The sequence below is a fragment of the Trachinotus anak genome, unplaced genomic scaffold, assembly GCF_046630095.1.
Source record: "Trachinotus anak isolate AG129_WGS33_773 ecotype Australia unplaced genomic scaffold, CSIRO_AGI_Tana_v1 ptg000013l, whole genome shotgun sequence".
Lineage (NCBI taxonomy): Eukaryota > Metazoa > Chordata > Actinopteri > Carangiformes > Carangidae > Trachinotus > Trachinotus anak.
This window is the reverse complement of record NW_027273864.1, coordinates 227,403-247,424: the sequence shown is the minus strand read 5'-3', so window position 1 is coordinate 247,424 and position 20,022 is coordinate 227,403. Positions and strand designations below refer to the sequence as shown.

General features: G+C 42.6%; 1 protein-coding gene across 2 annotated transcripts; it reads right to left on the bottom strand.

Moving 5' to 3' along the window:
* Positions 1-1,955: 1,955 nt before the first annotated feature.
* atxn7l2a (ataxin 7-like 2a) lies at positions 1,956-19,504 on the bottom strand. 2 transcript variants are annotated; one of them, XM_071494974.1, is made up of 10 exons: positions 19,325-19,502; positions 18,185-18,253; positions 16,447-16,786; positions 15,168-15,427; positions 13,835-13,917; positions 9,460-9,671; positions 8,621-8,801; positions 7,542-7,663; positions 4,076-5,036; positions 1,956-2,347 (listed from the first exon to the last, which is right to left on the bottom strand). In XM_071494974.1, the coding sequence occupies exons 1-10, from the start codon at positions 19,452-19,454 to the stop codon at positions 2,330-2,332; spliced, it is 2,376 nt and encodes a 791-aa protein (XP_071351075.1). In that variant the 5' UTR covers positions 19,455-19,502; the 3' UTR covers positions 1,956-2,329. The 2 variants fall into 2 exon arrangements, with proteins under 2 accessions (XP_071351075.1, XP_071351076.1); XM_071494975.1 differs by lacking the exon at positions 18,185-18,253 and having other exon boundaries at positions 2,194-2,347; positions 19,325-19,504.
* Between the last annotated feature and the right edge of the window lie 518 nt (positions 19,505-20,022).

Sequence of the window (20,022 nt, the reverse complement as noted above, 5' to 3'; positions counted from 1 at the left end):
GTTATCCACGTCAAATGAAACTGTGGGCCACATGTGGACACAATAAAGGTACAGTGCACCTGTGAGCACTTTAAAACTGGTCCAGGTCACATGTATTACCTCCTTTAACACGTTTTTCTTCCTTTCTTTGAAATGTGTCAATGGATGACTGGACTGCGTCCATGAGAAAGAGCTGGAGTTTTTAATTCTACGCAACATCGTCAGAACCACGAATAATGTATTTACTGATATGAGAGGAAATACTGATACCTGCCGATTAATACGGTTATAGCGACACCCAAGAGTGATGTTCAACCAGATGTAAACAATCACATCACATGACTAGAATAAAGAAGAAATGATTGAAGTCAGACTGCGGATAAACTGTAAATTAGGAGATTAATTATCATTGTCTCTTCTGTCTGATGTTGATGATGAACATGTGCTGCAGATCAAACAGTTAACGTGACGTCGGACTGTTTAAGGAGAGAAGTAGTTTGGCAAGCCATTTGAACATTATAAAGCCAGACTGGATATGAGTTGCAGATATCTGTAATTCAGTTGTGCCTGCTCAAAACTGAATTACAGATATCTCTATATGTGGTTTCGCTTAGTCACAATTACGTTACAGATATCTTGAATGAAAAATACGACTATCCAAAATGTAATTACGTAGTCAAAAATATGTTGTTGATATCTACAATGTTAATTCCGGATAGTCAAACTTAGCTTTTAAATGTTAAATCCGCTTGCCACAGAAGTAGTTGATGTGTGATGAGGTCAGTGAGACTGAAATGTTCATTATTAATGAAATATTGATCAGTATGTGGATCATTGATCTGATCAAAGACATCAGAGGTTTAGTTTTTACTTCCACTTCTGCTCACAGAGTCTCCTCATGTTATTCTGAGCTGCAGTGATGAAGAGGAGAGTCACAGCTTCATCACTGTCAGGATCCTGTGGATGAAAGAATCTGTGTTCAGTTCAGATGAAGCTCTAATAGTTCTGATGGAGTTATTTAGTGATAAACTCTCCTGTTTGTTTTCAGCTCTGTTTTAAAACCAGAGAGGACACATGGAAAGACTCCAACAGCAGAATGATTCCACTGATCTGTACAAACATCTACTGATCTGAATTATTTATTGCTTTATTCTAAACTCTTTTGTCCCAGTCAGGATCCTGTAGAAATGATGACTCAGATTTTCCAGGTATCTGATTGGTCAGTAGTTGAACTGTTGACATGTTTTGATCTGATCCTCTGAAGTTAACCAGGCCTGGAGCAGGTTAAGAGTTCAGCATCAGTTATCATGGTGATTTACCCTGGTAACAAGTGAACCACCATCATAGGACCGAAAACCAGAGTTAAACCTGCAGTGACCTTGACCTAGATCCTGCTTCATACTACAGACCTATGGCCAGTTCTGTTTATCTGTTTATCTACCACCATCTTTGTTAGGTGTTAATTACTTAATCAATTGTCATTTTTGTAATAAATAATATATGAAATATTCAAAAATGTAGAGCACAGCTTTGAGACAACCGGTCCTTCTTTATACTGTAAACTGACTGTATACTGACACTGCAACCAAATTTTAGTTAAAAATTCACCAACTAGTTTTGGGCTGCATGCTCCCAATTAGATGACCAGAAGCAAAATAAAAGTTTCTGAACTGATCTGTGACATCATCCAGTAACAGAATAACAGTCCGAACAGCCCAGGTATTTACTGAAGAAATCACTTGCTCCATGCTTGTGTATCAACCTGTATAGATGTCGCAATAATATCATTTGTGAATTCTTTTGCTATCAATAATCATGTAGTAAAAATCTGATATCAAGACGGCCCTACTGGTAAGTAAACAGCTGTAAATGCCAACATTAGCTATCTAACAATTATTTCAAAACTTACAAACAGCTCCTTTAAGACCCACAGACACAACACATATAGCCTTAAAAAATAAGTCACAGAAACCAAGTGTAAAGGACATTTTTAATCCATTTTTATAAACCAACATATTTAATTTAGCAGCATAACCGGATGGTCTTGAGGTATTTCTAAATCCATATTCTGAATTTCATCCTACCCTCCCACTCCCACTTCTCCCTCAGACATTCATCCAGACAACAGCAAACACACAGACCCACACACCCAGCTGCGATTCACACCAACAGATCCATACTGCACTAAATCTGCACATACAAACAACCTCACACACTCACACTTCAGCATATGCTCAATAGACAAAAGACAGACGCACGCGCACACACACATACACACATACATTTGAGTCCTGTTGCCTCAGAGGCTGCAGAGCTGGCTCCCTCATAGTGGCTTGTAAGGCAGGCACACTTAATGGTGCAGTTTTGGCTGTGGGACAAAACAAACATTTGAAATTAGTTCTTTAATTTTACCGACTAATTTAAAGATTCACTTCAAAACTGTACAAAATGGGACAGAAAAAAATGGACATGAAGAAAAGTCAGAATCAGAAGGAGACATAAAAGAAGAATCAGATGGTTGTATGAGACACTTCCTTAATGTTGAGCTGATTATTAAAGTCAGTAGAGACCAGTTTTTGGGATTTGGGGGCAGTGCTGGGATGAGGGGTGCACCTTTCAATAAGTTGTTCTGTATTCTGGGCTGTTTTCCATTTAAATGATGTAGCTTCAAGCTGCTAAACCCTGTTTACACCAACAATCTTTTTAAATCAGAAGATTTTTTTAAGACAGGGTTATTACAGCATCTCAGGATCAGGTGTCGCAGCTACCATAAACTCATCAGAAAACGTTTACTGAGGTAAAAATCAAGCGAGAAGTAGAGACATTTTCCAATAGACTTCAATACAATCAGACTTCTTTTTACAACCAGTGGAGTCGCCCCCTGATGGTCATTAGATAAAATGCAGTAATCGGCTGGACCGCAAAATAGTCTATTATCCAGTCTAGTGTCAGCTGGTTTCAGTCTAGTGTCAGCTGGTTTCAGCTCTTTATCTCTTTGCTTCTCTCCTCCTCAGTGTCCACATATACAGTATTTTAATGCAGCTGAATTCACAGTAAAACTGTTCTCAATTCAAGCTGCTGCTCTGCAGCTGCTAAAATCCTCATTTTCTAACCACAAAGTCGTCTGACAACATCACCAAACATCAGCTACAGACAAAGACTGAGCTGTGATTTCAGCTGGATTTACTGTAAGACGATCACTCTGGGAGAAAGTAAGAAGCTCATTCATGTCAGCTTCAGTCTGGTGATCACAGAGATGTGCCTGCAGAGGGAAAACTCGACCTCACAAAGTAATACGGTCAGCAGTGCTGTAAACACAACATCCAGGTGAACTCGCTAATAACTTGCTGGTAAACCACAAACACCGGAGCTGTGCCTTCTGAGAGTGAACTGCAGACCCATCACTGAAAAGCATCTCACACAAAGCTCAGGCGCACCAATCCAGAGGTGAGATGTGACAGATCCATTTTACCGGTCTGCATGGCAGCTAGCAGCTCACTTTCTCCCTCGGCTGGCAGTGTCACAGGAGCATTTTTTTAAAAACTGCTCATACACACCAATTTTGGTGTAAAAAGGGTATAACATGAGGTTTGTCCAAAAAACTTGCTACATTTGTTGTTTTTTTTTTCTTTTTCTTTTAAGACAATAAAGATGTTGTGAAATCTCGCGATAAAGGAGCTATACTGCTTGTTCGGGCCAAAACATTTGGAAAACAGGAACGACCACTGAGGAAACTCCCACACTCGGCCAGCCAACCAGTGGTGTAACCTTACTATTCAGTCAGTCAGAGACATTCATGTTTATGGGGCTGGCCCTGCTGTCTGTTGTCAGATCAATTAGTCAGATCAGCAGTGTTCACTGTCTGCCTCTTCAAAGCCTGTAGACACCTCACACAGGTGAGGTTACAGCAGCTCTACGACTGATCACAAATCTTCGAGATGAATGTTGGACCTGGAACTTTTGACACTAATGAACAAAGACCCAGTTCACCTCAGCCTCAGGAGAAAAGCTGCATATTCTAACTTAAACTTCCAAACCCTTTTCCTGTCACTGTATGTGCTGCTCAGTTCCCTGCCTCCCTCTCCTCCAGACTCACCTTGTGTGTGCCAAGTTTCTTCTCCACACCCCCGGCCAGCCCCCCACCTTTACTGTCCTTCCAGGGGTAGAAATTAGAGCGTGGAGAGGAGGTGGTGGCAGAGCTGGAAGAGGAGGAGGGCAGGCGGTGTGCTGAGGGTTTGGAGGAGGGCGAGTGTTCCTCCATGTTCCCCTTGCGCTTCTTCACCAGCCCCTGGTGCTCAAAGCCCCTCCCACTGCCCTGCCCGTGCAGTCCTGAGTCCCCCACTGCAGCCCGGCTGTGGGAGTTATTGGTGGTGGAGGAGAGGTCTGGGGGTGATGAATGGCCCAAAGGGGGGTGTGTCCGTCTGTAGGTCCAGACTGCCTTGGTGGCTGGCGAGTGGGACTCTGAAGGGGAGGGCTGGGGGCGGGGTTTGCTGCTGGGGGAAAGCGTGCCATTGGTCTGTCCGTGTGGGAGAGGCGAGGGAATGAGGGCTTTAGAAGAGGAGGATGAGGAGGAGGAAGAGGCGGCAGAGGGTGGGCGGCCCCGGTCCTGGAGGATGATGCAGTTCCTGTCAGGGCCTGAGTGCTCCCCTTCCTGCGACGGGGCTTTGCGTTTACGGAGGGCAGCGGCAGCAGCAGCCTCCTCACGCAGCTTCAGCATCTGCTTGCTGGGACGCCCCACTGGGTTCTTGGGTCGGCCAGGACCCATCTGACGCACTGCCACAGGTTTACCTGGAGACACCAAATGTCCCCCACCGATGCTGCAGCCTCCGCCCCCGGAGTTGTCTGATTGTACGCCTGTCTGGGGTCTCCCTGGACCACGACTGGAAGAAGAGGAACACATGGATGCAGTTTTGAGGGAGGAGCTGATATGACTTCCTGTACGGACCTTAGAATGTAATGAAGAGGAGGACGTGGCAGCTATAGAGGAGGGGGACAAGGATGTGATGGTCTTAGCTGAGGGAGGTGGAGCTTGAAGGTCTGTGGCTTGAGGTATTTTCCTGGATTGAAAGAAAATAAATTCATAAATCAATTTATCACAGATAAGTTGATCAGAAATAAAATCTATGAACTCTGTTCGAATTGTTTGACCTCAGTAACTAAACCTTCATGTACTAAAGAAATGTTCAGATTCTGGTTTATCCAAGGAAATCACAGCTTGATCAGATTCTGTCATTTCTGAATCAAATCATATTATTGCTCGTTACAGACAGGTGACAAAATCAAACGGGAAAAACATGTCGCTCCAAAATTTCCCATAATTCAACTGGACTCAGATGCGGTGACTGAAGGTCACAGCATATCATTCATATAATTTTCATATTCGTCAAACCATCAGTGACCCCTGTGACCTGTGGATGGAGACACCGTCATCCTGTTTGTCCACTCAGTTCTCAGTGGTGTCCTTTAATTTGTCACTGTCTGTATTTAAAATAAATGTATTCAATTGAAGACAGCTTCTATTTTTTCCACAAGACAAAGACGAATGGCAAACTTCACCTTTGAATCCTCAGTTATTTTCATATATCACAACACCTTGTTGTACATTATTGCTTCTTACTGTAGGTATTTGTATTTATATTAGAATAACATGAAACACTAATGCATCAGGCTCTCCATGGACATACAGGTTGTATTGATACAGTACTGGTCTCATCATCTCATGTACATAAAATAAGTAATAATACGAACTGCACACTACAATGTGGTTTATTATACTTATTACACTTATATATACTATTATACTTATACTCTTGTCTGATTTAAAAAAACAGAGTTCAAGTCTGATAATCTCAATACAATTTAGAAACAATATGTCAGCGTTGGTTCAAAGATGGAGAAGAGGGAAAAATGTATTTACTAACCAGGTTACTGCAGGACTCTCCTGATATGACTGAACCCAATTCCTCCCTTTGAGCTTTTTTCTTATGTGCTTGAAAACAGAGTCATATCAGCTGATATTCATTGAAATCAGTCACCATCTTACTGCCAACATCACAGTCTCTTCATACTGCTATTCTGGGCAGCAGAAAACACCATCTGCTTCATCTGTTAGTGACTAAACACTGCGTTACACTCAAGTTTATCTGCTAGTGTTACCAGCACACAGGATCTGAGGTAACTGTCCCTCATCTATCTACTGAGGGTGAGAATCTACAAAGAACTAAAGCTTGACCTGGTTTGACCCCAGATGTTTTCACAGATTTTTACAGATTTATCAGAGTCAGAGGAGATTTTAACACAGTTCTATGTTTGTGCTGATGGACAATCTTGGTGATCGACGATCATCAGATCAGCTTATACCTCAGCCAATATCAAGACAATGTACGTCTGGTTTTCCCATTAATCTATTTACTTTCACAGGGTGACGATAAGACGATCCAGCTATGGATAAGATCACACAGACACAAACAAAACGTTACACTCCATCTTTCCCCCCAGCTAGAGAAGAAACAGTATAACAATTTTATCTCATTATTATAGTGACCAAACCTATCAGTATTAATAAAATGTGCTGAAAAGAAAAAAACATTTCAACAAGTGAATATCTGGATTTAAACATTAAAATAATCCCATGTCCATCACATCTGTGTCACAGATGAGGACCAGGGACCAGTAGCAGTACTGGTCTGTCTGCTGCATGCCCCCCCTGTAAAGCTCTAGTATTATTATTGTTTGCTGTGCTATAAGAGCCTTTAGAGCACAGACACTGGAGACACACCTGTCACCTGGTGCTGGTAAACCGAAGACACAGCAGCTACACTGAGCTCTGGGATAAAGAGTGTGCTGCAGCTCTGACATAAGTTTTAAAAACACACAATCATTGAAGCGACTCAGCAACTACAGCTCACTCTTTCTTCACTGCTTCTGTGTGCATGTGATGACATCTCTCCAAACAGAAAGGTAAACTCGTCTGGCAGTGTGAAAGGAGGCGATCACCTTTTAGTGAGTGTATAAAAGGGTATTATAGGCTGAAAAATGTCTGGAGCAGCTCTGTCGCTGTCTTCAAACAAACCCACGTTGCACGCTGCCCATGTGTCTGGGAGAATGTTGCTGTTGATGCCATACAGAACCTCATGTGAGTAAATTAACCACAGAAATTAATCAAGGTAATAAACAGTTATTGTGATAATTAAAGTGTAAATGGTAACACTAACTGTCTGGCATGGCAGAATATGATTCTGTAGCACCACAACACTTCATTTAAGGTCTGTTGTGACACATTTTATCTTTATTAAAAAATTGCAGCTCCTGTAATTTGGATATTACACTTGGCCATTTCGATAATATTTCAATTAATTGTTCAGCCCTAATTCAAAGGAAGGTTTGAAAAAAATGATAAATCATTAGCATAGCATAAAGGATTTAGGATACAGCCTCTGCTCTGTAAATGCAGCTGAGAAAAGAAACCATGTTTTGTTCCCTTATAAAAATACTCTTCAGGATTAGAACCACAAAGGCAGAGCAAAGCTAAAAAGGCAGGAATGTGAACTCAGGTTTCTTACTTCCAAAGATGGGCACTGATGTGTTGTTCCAGCATACTGCTGAGAGCCGACCTCAGGTGGTGAAGTCTCCTGTCAAACGTGTAGATGCCGTGACCCAGCGTGTGGCTGCCGAATGAACACACCTAAAGAAAGAAGATGTTGATAAGGAATCTGGTCCAGGTGAGTGTTTCCTCTGATTATCTGTGACAGTGGCGGCTCTAGAAACAACTTCCACCTGTGCTGTGTAAAATCTACACTTCTTTCTAGTTTTATATAAACCCACAATTTCATGACATTTTTATCCACATATCGGGCACCTGAAAATTAAGATACTAAGCAATAGTAGATAAACTGGTTTCTACTGTCCACACCTTCACTGTGATTGGGGAACGATGAGGAAGTACTGAAATAAAGAAAAGATCCGGAAGATAAACCTCTGATTGGCCTGTCAGTGGTAGTCAGGTATGAAGAGCTATCTCGAACCATGGTGCATCAGTCCAGTGAGCAATGCTGCATGCACAAACATGATTTGCAAGGTGGTCTCATCACAAGAGACAGTGTCTCCAGTGTGTAAATAAAGGTGTTGTAGATTGATGACATAATTTAGGTTTGCAGAAAAGAACCTGCAAAAAACAGCGTCTGACCAAAAACACGGGGGTGGAAATAGTATGTTTTGTGGTTGTCTTGTATTAATGGATGTTAACATCTTTTGGACATGAACAGTGATAAAATGTGTGTACCACAGACCATAGTTCAGACAATGACGTGTTTAGTGGGACATTTTACTGGCATCTTCTGTTTGGGGAAAACTATTGTTTTCCTACTCGATTAGGTCATAGAACAGCAGGGCCACTAATTCCGATTCTGATTTCAACACCCTTAAAAAAGACTAAATGTAGTTTGAAGCAGTCCAACAAAAAAGCAATGATAACATTAAGACTTAATGAGTGCCTTTAAAGTCAACAAGCCTAAATGTTATTTAAAAATCTGGTCAGCTTTCAAACTTACTTCTCTCATACTGTCTGTGCATGTGAATAAATAGTTTTGGTAGGAATACCCTGGGGCTATGTTCCTCATTAACCCCAGCATAAACTGCTCACCGCTAGTGGTCTGGGATGTGCAGCAGAAGATGAGAACTCCAGTGGCTCCTCTGGTCCCTCTGCCTCACTTTCATCACTGGAGATTCTCCCGTGGACGAGAGGTGACGGAGCTCGGAGACTCCCCTCATCCTGCCGCTGCTCCTCCTCCTCTGGGGTGCACTCTGACACACCGGTAGGTCGACTGTAAAACAAAACAAGGTCGACTGTTGCTTTCAGATGTACAATAATACACTGATGCTGACTGTGTCGGTTGTCTATCCACAGTTACTGTTTGTGTCTGACCCTCTACATTAACTTGCTCCATAGAAACACTGAATCCTGCCTCCAGTTGAATTTTCTACTTGCTTCTGTGTTCTTCACTGTTATGTGGCTGCCAGGGTTTAGGAATGAGGAATCTGTAATTACCAGATTAGTCTTGAAGTAGAACCAGTGCAATTACACAGCTTCAACCAGGTAATATTACACCCAATTTAAACAGACAAAAAAGGTGGATCGTGCTTTGGTATTCAAGATAAATCCATCAACATGTGATCAGCCACTGGGCCACAACCTGGGCTGCCCACCTTTTTAGTGAACAGACATGTCTAAGAGTGACAGTGACATTTCACCCTCTGTACAATTGGAGGCAGAGAGAAAGGAGAAGAGCAGGAGAGAAGCTGAGCTCATGATGAAATGACTGCGTGAGAACGAGAGAGAACTGAATGTGAAAGCAGCTATATTTGGTGATTATGTAATGTCATTCCTTGTAAAGATGTGGTATAACAGTGAAAGGATTGGAACTGCAAACTGGAGTCTGTGAACGTCGACACTTGTACGTAGCTCCAGCAGAGCTCACCGACCTGAAAGCAGGGAGGCTGGCCAGAGGTCTTCGGCAGTGCGGAGTCCCCACCTGCTCCCTGGGAGGCTCTGGGCTGGGGGATCGTCCGCTGGAGGACCCTCCCTCCAGCGACTGGCTTCCCTTCTCCCGAACCTTAGTCTTGAGTTCTACCACCAGCTGGTCAAAGTTCTTGCTTCGGCCCACCACCTTCCTCCTCTGATGGATGGAGTGGATCTGAGGACCAGGACACGGGACAGTTAGGCTGGAGTTATGGTCAATGTATAATGGGGGTGGGGGGCGGGGGGTGTGTCGGCATCCCGCTGTAGGCACCAATTTATTTTGAGAGTTGGATTAGGATTATGATCAGGCCTTATCATACCCATTCTTTACATTGTTTCATTTACTTCATTTGTTTTTTTAATCACTGATAATCAAATTAGATAATAAAGGGAAGACTCTGGGAAGACTATGGGATTCAGGTATATGTTCTTATTTTACCAAAGTTTTAACAAGAGCGACCCAACAATACTCATGTTGAGGTATTGGGAAGTACAAAATGGTATCGGACCATCTACAGTGAGCAGAGAGGGTTGTGGTGAGGTAAAGGTCACAGTCATTATGGTACAGGTAAGAGTTCACGTAATTGTATTATGATAATAAATACATGAGAACCTAATTAGGTAGCAACTCCAGTGTGTCTGAGCTTCCCCCAGGCAGTTGCAGAGGGATGATGGGAGTTATTGAGGACTTAGTGTTAATCTTTCACCCCCAACAAATGTTGATTCCAAACTAGTCAGAGCTCGGGAGACAGAAGTGGTTTCATTTGTTAAAATTAAAGTCCATCCAACTCAATGGTTAGGACACAAACCACATGGGTGTGAATGCACTGAGCAGCGAGTCCCTGGCTGGTTGGACTAAATGTCATTCTCCCCCTCCTCCACATGTCCTGTCTCTCTTTCTCCGCTGTCACTGCCAAATACAGGCAGAAAAACGCCATAAAGTAATAATAACATTAAAAACTCTAAAGTCCAGTTCTACTTGACCATCTGTGATAAGAGTTTGATTTTGGAGCACTGTTCATTGTTACAGTTTGGCAGTGCAAACCAAGCCCCTTTAGGCGGCAACGCTTTCGAGGTATTGGGGTAAATCCATCCATTTTAGACGTCACTTTTTAAAATCTGGATAAACTATATTTAATTTATGTTAACTATTTTTAACAGAATGACAAAATAAACTTGAGTCACTCAGTTAATTGAACTGGTGGCTGCTGTTTATTTAGTCGACTGAGGAGTTCACTCACAGCTCTGCTCAAACACGTCCCACTGTTTTCAAAGAGCAAAAAAAGGGTCAGACATGAGTCATGATGTACTATTTTGATCCTGTGCCATCCAAAATAATCCCTAGTTATTAATGAAGATCAATTCTTTTTCAAATATTTGATTGATTTATTCTATTAAAGGAGAACAGGAGTGAAATATCCCCATCACATTTACCTCTGCAGTAAACATCATTTCCTCAGGTTCCCCGTTTTCCAAAAACATTTCATTAGGAGTGAAATGGTGGTAGGAGCATGTGTTTGTTACCGTTATGGTAACAAACATTTAAATTTCTGTCTGAACACAAATTTCCTTGGTGTAATTAATTGTTTTGGCTTTTACTACATAAATGATTTTATTAAACAGAAGCACATTCGAGAGGCTTCATCGAGTGAAATTATGCACCAGTGATTTTCTTCATTTCTAATTTTAATCATTTCTAATTTTAATTTAAAAGAAGTACATCACATGCTTCCTTCCCTCACTGCAGGTGGACAAGAGAACTCAGCCACCTGCCAGGAGTCTGTTCACCTACAACAGGTATGAGACACAGCCTGTCTTCCTGCACGTCTCTCCCATCACTCCTGTCATTTCCTGTTAATCAGGTCATCCTGTCTCTACCCAGTTGGATGTGGTCTCTCACACAAACACACACACACACACACATACACTTCCTCTTTCATAGACACCAGCCACCATATAAGGACTCTTCCTGTGCTGGGAGCCATTTTGCCTGCTCAGTATCAGTCAGTGGTAACAAGGAGCTGTGACTGCAGTTTCATTCATCTACTCTCAATCTTTTCTTCTGCTTTATGCTTTAATGGTGATTAAAATCTGTTCAAAGTACAACTGTAATTTCATCCTGTCTTCTGATTTTATACATTTTAGTAAGATAATCTGAAGAATTTAAAAGGTATTCTGATAGGATCACACAGTGTGACCAACTATTAGGTCCTTCACCATGATAAAGTAACTGTTACTGCAACCTTTAAATACACTGATGACATGCAGACGGTGGAATAAATCCAACTCCACTCAATACAAAGTATGTGTAATGAAATGGTCTTATCAAGTTAACAAGGAACAGCGAACTTCTGCCCTACAGAAACTCACACTGTGTATTCACTTCAGAGACATTATGAGTTTTATCACACAGAGGATAGAAGATCAAACTCATCAACAAAAGGCGCTGAAATCATCACATTAATGCAAAGTTGCTTTGCCAAAAGAAAAACTGCAGCAAAGAGGCTTATTAAATCAATTGTTGGCCTCAGATTTATTGTCTGTGATTAAGTGTAAATGTGGAAATATTTGTCTTGGATCAATATATTGTCACGCAACAGTAATCTGCCAATCACAGCATTAAAAACTGTAAAATTGTCAGTGGTGGTTGATTAATTTCGGTCTGTACAACATGTGTGACAACGCATAACAAATGTTTGATGAGTCTGAAAATGATGCGACAACTATGGGGGTTTTGTAGCGTAGTTGTAGACAGAGCTCTGCACCACCACACACCACACAATGATACCAAGGAGCAGTGAATCTGTGCTGGAGTCTGAAGGTGGAGCAACACTTTACCAACACAAACACACCATATTGTTTTTTCTCATCATTTGTATACACCCTGATACAAGTTTGAAAGTAGTAACAGACTAAATATGTTTGGGTTTTTTTTTACTAAACTTGAGGCCTGGCCAAAAAGGTCAATGTTTTCGTGTAGAATCACAATCCACAATCAGTTCTTTTAAATGTTTATCAGCTCGGTTCCTTCTTCACCTTCAAGACTGTCTTCTGTTTGCAACCTGTGTCACAACCACAATTTTAGCTTAGCTTGTGTGGAGGATTCGTTTGGACAGCCCTGATATTTATTTATAAGTTGCTACAACAAAAAAGGACTGATGTCTCCAGCTGCAGTTAGTGGGCTTGCTAACAGTTAACATGGTCTGATTATCAACTAGCTTTTTAACAGTTAACATGGTCCGGTTAGCGACTAGCTTTGTAACAGTTAACATGGTCTGGTTAGCGACTAGCTTTTTAACAGTTAACATGGTCCGGTTAGCGACTAGCTTTGTAACAGTTAACACGGTCTGGTTAGCGACTAGCTTTGTAACAGTTAACATGGTCTGGTTAGCGACTAGCTTTTTAACAGTTAACATGGTCCGGTTAGCGACTAGCTTTGTAACAGTTAACATGGTCTGGTTAGCGACTAGCTTATTAACAGTTAACATGGTCTGGTTAGCAGCTAGCTTTTTAACAGTTAAAATGGTCTGTTAGCCGCTAGCTTTTTAACAGTTAACAAGGTCTCTTAGCAGCAAGCTGTTCAACAGTTAACATGGTCTGATTAGCAGAGACTGAACTTTTAAAATTAAATATTTAAATATAGAAACTTTTAATGATGTGATGTGTATGATTCATCTGAAAAGCAGATCATATGACAAAGTAAGATCATCCATGATGTGTGATCATCAGATCGCCATACAGTGTGTGAAAATACTGACTTTAGAAGAAATCATCTCTGTGTGCATAGATTAAATATTAACAGTACTTTGTTGAGGCCTAACGAGCACAATTAAGCGAGATTAACAATAATAAATGGGCAGTATTATTATTTAAACTGTGGGAGTGACGTCATATATTCTGACACTGATAGCTGTGTTACCTGCCATGTTGAAATATACTCAACTAGCCATGTAGCATGTGCTTTTAAAAAGCTTCAGTGGTGTCATTCTGTTGTTCATTGCCTCCATCTCACATTAAACTTTCTCCCCAAGAGCTATATTTCTATTTCCTGTTAGCTATCAGATAAATGCCAAAAACATGATCTGACTTGTTGGCTGTGGTCAGAGTGATAAAGAGACAAACTCACAGCCTACTTTCCTGCCCTGATGTGCACTAATTGGGTCGAAAGCAAAAATGAGAGGACTGGATTCTGAAATTAAGCCTCTCAATGTTTTACTAAACTACACAGACAAAAGCAGAGAAAAACACAAACTGAAAACAAGACAAAAGAGGCACCAAAATCTGAGGCAAAAGAAGCAGTGTGTTAGTTTGCTGAGACTGAGTGTGTTTGGAGCTTACATTGCATGTAAGGAGGCGAGTGCAGACTTTCTTCCTGTCAGGGTCGAGGACGCCGCAGTGCTTGTCCAGGTCACACTCCCTCTCTGTGGACACAATAATAGCATGTCAACATCACACAACCAAGAAACAATTAAAAATACGTCAGCATCTCTATACCCCCACACAGTGTTGTCCATCATGGCAACAAACACCCAACTTGTTTAAAACAATCAGCGCCTCGGCGCCGTTTCCTCCATCAACCAGTCAAGTTACAGGAAACATGTCACAGTCTCTCCTTCCTGAGTTGAATAATAGCCAAGAGTGTTTTTAAAAAACATGATGTCACAGTGAAGTTGACCTTTGACCTTTTGGATATAAAATGTCATCACTTCATCATGTTATCCTTTTAAACATTTGTGTTAAACTGTGTCAGAAGCAGCAAATGAATGCTCGAGTTATGCCCAAAAATTAGTTTTGTGGACAGTGACCTTTAACCTATGACCAAACTCCAACCTTTTTAGGTTCAAGACCTGCCAACATGTGGGTCACTAAACAGCAGTACTTTCGCTGGACACACCCATAAGACTGAAGCTGCTGCTGCTGCCAACGTGCCTGCACAACCTGTCAGTTGGACTTGACTCTACTTTTGTCCAAATTAAATACATGCACATGCCAATCCCAGGTGGATTAACTTTAAAACGTGATCAGCTTCATCCCACCTAGTGAACGCAGAGGCGGCAGGGAATAAGACTGTCACCTTTTCAGAAATGTTAGATCCTGTCTCAAAATATCAAACTACTGTGCAGGGTTTTGGCATATGATAATCCCTCAGACTCAGGGATATAAAACCCAAATGAGCCTTTCTGAATTTTTTACACCTCTACAACATGACCCACCAACGCAGCTCCCACAGTGCCATTTCTGGTCTGAACACCTGGCAAGCCAAGCTGGTGAAGGGCCCATTTGGCTGGGTGGCACTCAGACTCACACATGTGATCAAGGTAAACAAAACCTTGTCATGTTCTGTGGATCTTGGCCTCATGCTGAGCCACCTGACTGTGTAAACACCTCAGTAGACAGATGAAAAAATCAGTAGACTTCTAGTTATATTTTAGGATTCTGGTGAGAGCACACATTATCTGAAAATATTACACAAAATCAGACTGAATTACTATTATTATTATTGATATCATGCAGTTTTTCATCATTTCAGCTTCCTCTGAAAGACTCAGATCTAAAAGTAGGACCATGATTATTAAGCAGATAGGCGTGATGAGGAAAACAGTCTATGTGATATCAATCCATCCTTCAACCTCTTACTCCATATTACCCCAATCTCTCCATCTGTACTCACTGGAGGCCACTTTGTTGTACGGTCTGGGGATCCGGTGGCCAGGCATGGCAGAGGCCAGAGGGGAGTCCTTCCTCTGGCTCTGGGTGGGGGACCTGTCAGTGGGCGAGGGCCTCCCAGGTGGGGTACTTCCATGTGGCCACGGGGGATCTCTGAGTGACGGAGGGGGAGAGTTCATTGGAGGCTCCAAAGGTGGCGGCTGCTTGAATACTGATGACTCTGTGTGGCTGCTGTAGGAGGACAACTTCTCCAGGGGGGAATGTCTGAACGATGGGAGAGAAGAAACCAGTTAACTGTTTGGCTCATATTTTGACTAAAAAACTTTTCCATATGTAGTATGTGACTTGTAAAGCAGTTCACAAACATATTTATGTAAAAATGTAGAAGAGTAACAGCTACAGTGTTTTCTAAAGCTGCAAAAATCAACAGCCTGTGTAGAGTCATTGGTTCGGTCTGATCTGCTTGTCTGAGGGTCAGACAATTGCAGACAGCCTAAAACAGCTGCTCAGTCGGTGCACTCTGTTCATGTTCACACTGTTTCATTTTCTTTTCCTTGTATATTTTCTACTGAAGAGCTTCCCCTGTTAGTTTAGTGTCTGAAGCTGGTTGGATGATGATGTTTTTCCATTTCCAGTCATATTTTCGCTCTTTACTTTTTACTACACATAACTGTCATATTTCTCGTCCTCATTTCCTGTAGTCATTCTCGTTCTTCTTCTTCAACAGTACCAACTCTTGACAAGTATAACTGTACACAAATCTAACAAACAAATGCTGACATAGGACAGTAAATTTTTTCATGCAAATTAGGCTGCCTGGTATCAGCATTTTGAGATTGTGGTTCATCAAAGTCATGATACACACTGTAATGGTACTTAAATGTCTACAACTATTGAAGCCAACAAACTATATTTTAAAATGACAACGATCTCCATCCAAACAACCATTTTAACTCTGCATCAGAAATAATCTCCATGTGATGAACTGATGATGACAGTCTGGCACATAACCTCCCTGTAAAACTGTCACGTTGTTTTTACTTTTTACTTTTTGAACAAACAAGATATAACGTGTTAACTAGCCATTATTAGGTCAACTGTTTTAAGACTCTATGCTAAGCTAACTGGCTACTAGCTGCAGGCTATATTTACAAACCAGCAGACAGTGGTAACCAGTGGTCTACTGTCTACAATTCTCTACATCCTGGTGACAAGAAAGTAAGCAGCTCTAACCAGAACTCTGGTCAGAGACTTCTCCCCAGCTTGCTCCACTATGTTCTTACCGAACTACATCCTTGGAGTTCTTGGAGTGTCTGTACTGGGGTGGAGTGGAAGGCTGAGGTGGGGCTACCCGTAGCTGCCCGACCCCTTGGCCTCTACCCTCCCAGGCTGAAGTAGAAGCAGAATTGGTCCCATGGGAAGGAGAGTGGCCATGGTAGGGCCTCTGCTGGGGCTGGGGTACAGGGGTGGGAGAGCGCAATCGGGTGTACAGCTTGGCCACAGGGCCATGTCTCCGTTCGCAGTGCTTTTCAAACGCCTGCGGCTTCACCACTTGGCCACAATGGCTGCATACCACCAGGTAGAAGTCATCGTGGCCAGGGTAGAGGCCGAAGATGGACATGTCTGAGAGGAGAGTAGAGAGGAGGAGTGATGAAGTGAGGAAATATAATGGATACACAGATATCAGGCTACAGAAGAGGAAGCATGACAACGTCTCTTTGTGAGCAGCCGGGGACAACGCTGGTAACGATGGTACATCTTCTCACTTAAAAAAAGCACCATCTGAACTGGACACCATTGGAAGAAAACAGACCTGATGTCAGTTTAACTGGTAAATACCATTTGACAACTTGTAGTGTTATTCTGACTAAACTAAGAAATACCTGTTATTGTGAGCAGATAATGATATATTCACTTTTCAAAAATATGCAAATCGAATTGATTTTTATTACGTGTGCCATTTAAATACTTATAAAATGCAATGGTTGGATACAGCTTTGTTGGGGGTTAACTGTTTTGGGCAGCACTGGTGATGCAGTGGTAGGTTGGTGTGTCTTGGAGTTTAGATGTTGTCATGCTGATTTGAGTGGGTTTCCTTTGGGTGCTATGATTTCCTCCCACAGGTGAAAAAGCTGCAGGCAAGGTGAACTTGTGACTCAAATTAGTGCAGAAGTGTGAAAGGTTGCATGTGTATAGACAGTATGTATTGATCAGCCTGTGACAGACTGGCAGCCTGTGGTGTACCCCCACTTCTCACCCAGTGTAAGCCGAGACAGACGTCAGCCCCTGAACAGAATAAATGGGTATAGAGAACAGATGGGATGAATGGATATTGATCTGCCAATGGTTGTATTTCTGTACAACATGAACTAAAATAAATCTCTATGTAGATCAGAAATAAGTGAGAAAAGGCAGAAATTTCAAATTAAAACAAAAGTGTGAACCCCAGATCATTTTTCTTAATCATCGCCATTTTTGGCAGTTTTCCCATGTGATGTAGATGCAACTCGAGTGTGATATGGTGAACATATTTACACAAAAGTAATATGCAGGTATTCTTTTTGATTTATTAAGTCATGCTTTAACATGCATGCACAAAGAGGGAGCGCTGTCGGACAGCTGCAGCTACACAAGCTATATGTCAGAAGCTGCCTGAGCACAACACCACCTAGCTTTGAATCTTGGCCTGGTCACTGTGAATAGGAAGCTCCATTTATTCACTGTCTCAGAGCAAGGCTGGAGACCACAGAGGAGCGGAGACACAACTCACAAAGACTTTACAGGTCAGTGTTTGTGCACAGAAATACAAGCACTCTGTATGCTTCCTTGTCTCAGATGTAAAGTTCAATTTTATTTATTTATAGGCTAATATCACAGATCACAAATTTGCCTCAAGGGGGTGACTAATCTGTACAGCATAAGACACCCTCTGTCCCAAGACCCTGGAATTGGATAAGGAAAAAGGATGTCCCAAACAACAACAGTTTTAACTGTGTTGAAGACGATGGTGTAAAGACTTACCCTCCTTACTGAGAGACATGGCCTCTGCAGCCTTTTTGCCATTCTTGCTGCAGTCGTCCACATCAGGCCCTGAAACATCACATTTTACATACATGTTTGATGAGCCACATGCGGGGTGTGTGTGGGGTGGGGGGGGTCAGATGTTTTCCAAAAGTTGTATGTGAGGTTCATCAGTAAGACAAAGAATAACCTTCAGTACCAGAATGACCAATTTCTTCACATAACCAGGCTCTTCAGCTGTGTTACATAAAGGACTGATTTACAGGTCAACCGCTCTCCACTGAGTACTGCTCGTGTTGTTCACTAGTCCTTCTGTCATAGTTTGTTAGCAGTAAGAAGCTGATGGTGTTGTGATGTAGACAGGGACTTTATTTGATAGTTTTGGCCAGAGTAGCACTTGGAGGGACGCCAGACAATGAGTGAGCGCACACACTTGAAGGTGGGAAGGGCAAGAGCACTTTTTGGTTAGAAGTCACACATATGTGATTTCCCGTCGCATATAGAAACGTTAACGGTTAAATGGAGGCGCCGACGGTGGCAGTCAGAGGGGAGACATTAAAATGAAGCGAGAGGAACAGAGTAACGTTGGCTAACATCAAAGGCTGGGCCAGCATTTACATGGTGGCAACAGCATCAGGCTCCTCCTCCGTCACCGGTGTCTACTCTGAATCCTCCTGCTGCTAGCATTAGCATGCTAAGGCTAACCGCCTCGTCGTCAGCGACTAGTCTGGCTTTCTCGCTAGCTAGCTAGCAAGCTAGTGTAGCCTTCCACGGTGAGAAGTTGCTCGCCCAACCATCCACACTAGCCTCCTTCCGCTCTGATGCCACCGCTGCCCGGCTGGTTTTACCACAATGAAACGCAGCCCTTAAGCGCTGGCAGCTTGTTTCGTGAATATAGCCCGAAAGCACACATCGCAATGGCTATATCTTAATAACTAACACTTATTATTTTCTTGAAGAGAGCATAAGCAGTGGGACCTGGGAGTGAGCAACATGTTACCCACCCAGCACTAGGACCCGGCAGGGTCTTTGTTTGGGTAACATGGTTAGCTCTGTCCTCCGTTTCCACGAATATAAACCCCGGTGCTTTGGTTAAATGGCTTCCTAGCTGTCGGCGTTTGCGTCAGTGTGTTTTCTTACCATCCGCCGCTGTCACACCGGCCCACTCGGCCCAGGCAGTCCAGCTTTGACCCACGAATTCATCGAGGCTAGGCACCCGCCGATCCAGAGCAGCCATTACTTTTACTGCGCGTTCACGCGACGCCATCATCACTGCGCGGCAAGCAACTTACGTCATATTTCGCGCTCTCGACAGGATAGGAACTTCCTGCGAGCGCGTTCTTGGGACACCCACACAGAGAGAGGCAGGAGACAGGGACAGAGTCCCCAGGTGGTGTCGTTGTCCTCCTCAAGACGACCTCAAAGCACTGATACTGGCAGGCTGCTGAGTCTGTCAGTTAACATGGATCTCCCAACCAGTTCCCAGTAACCTGTTGGCCCCCGCTGTCCCTGGACCCCACACCTCCTGCACACTGTGCACATGTATCCTGTTGGTTCCAGGTTCACAATTAGTACGGTGCACTCCACAGACCGGACACTCTGACTTTAAACATGCCCAGGGACCCAGAAACCAACCAGGTCTCCTTGCTGTGAGCACACTACAATTAAATAACAATCATAATCATAATCATAACCATAATACCAATAACAATAATAATACATACATACACACACACACACACACACACACGCAGGCACTTAAACCAAATTGTGACTCAGGGACCCTATACAAGACAGGGCCTTATCATTAGCTAACAATCAAATCAAAAATGAACTGA

What these genes read in the sequence shown, in the direction of transcription:
- atxn7l2a (XM_071494974.1), bottom strand. Translation starts at nt 19,454, where the DNA reads ATGATGGCGTCGCGTGAACGCGCAGTAAAAGTAATGGCTGCTCTGGAT. An exon ending in CATGTCTCTCAGTAAGGAGG is followed by an intron (nt 16,787 to 18,184) that starts GTAAGTCTTTAC and finishes CTCTCCTCTCAG; the next exon opens with ACATGTCCATCTTCGGCCTC. An exon ending in CTCGCCTCCTTACATGCAAT is followed by an intron (nt 9,672 to 13,834) that starts GTAAGCTCCAAA and finishes CCTGGTCCTCAG; the next exon opens with ATCCACTCCATCCATCAGAG.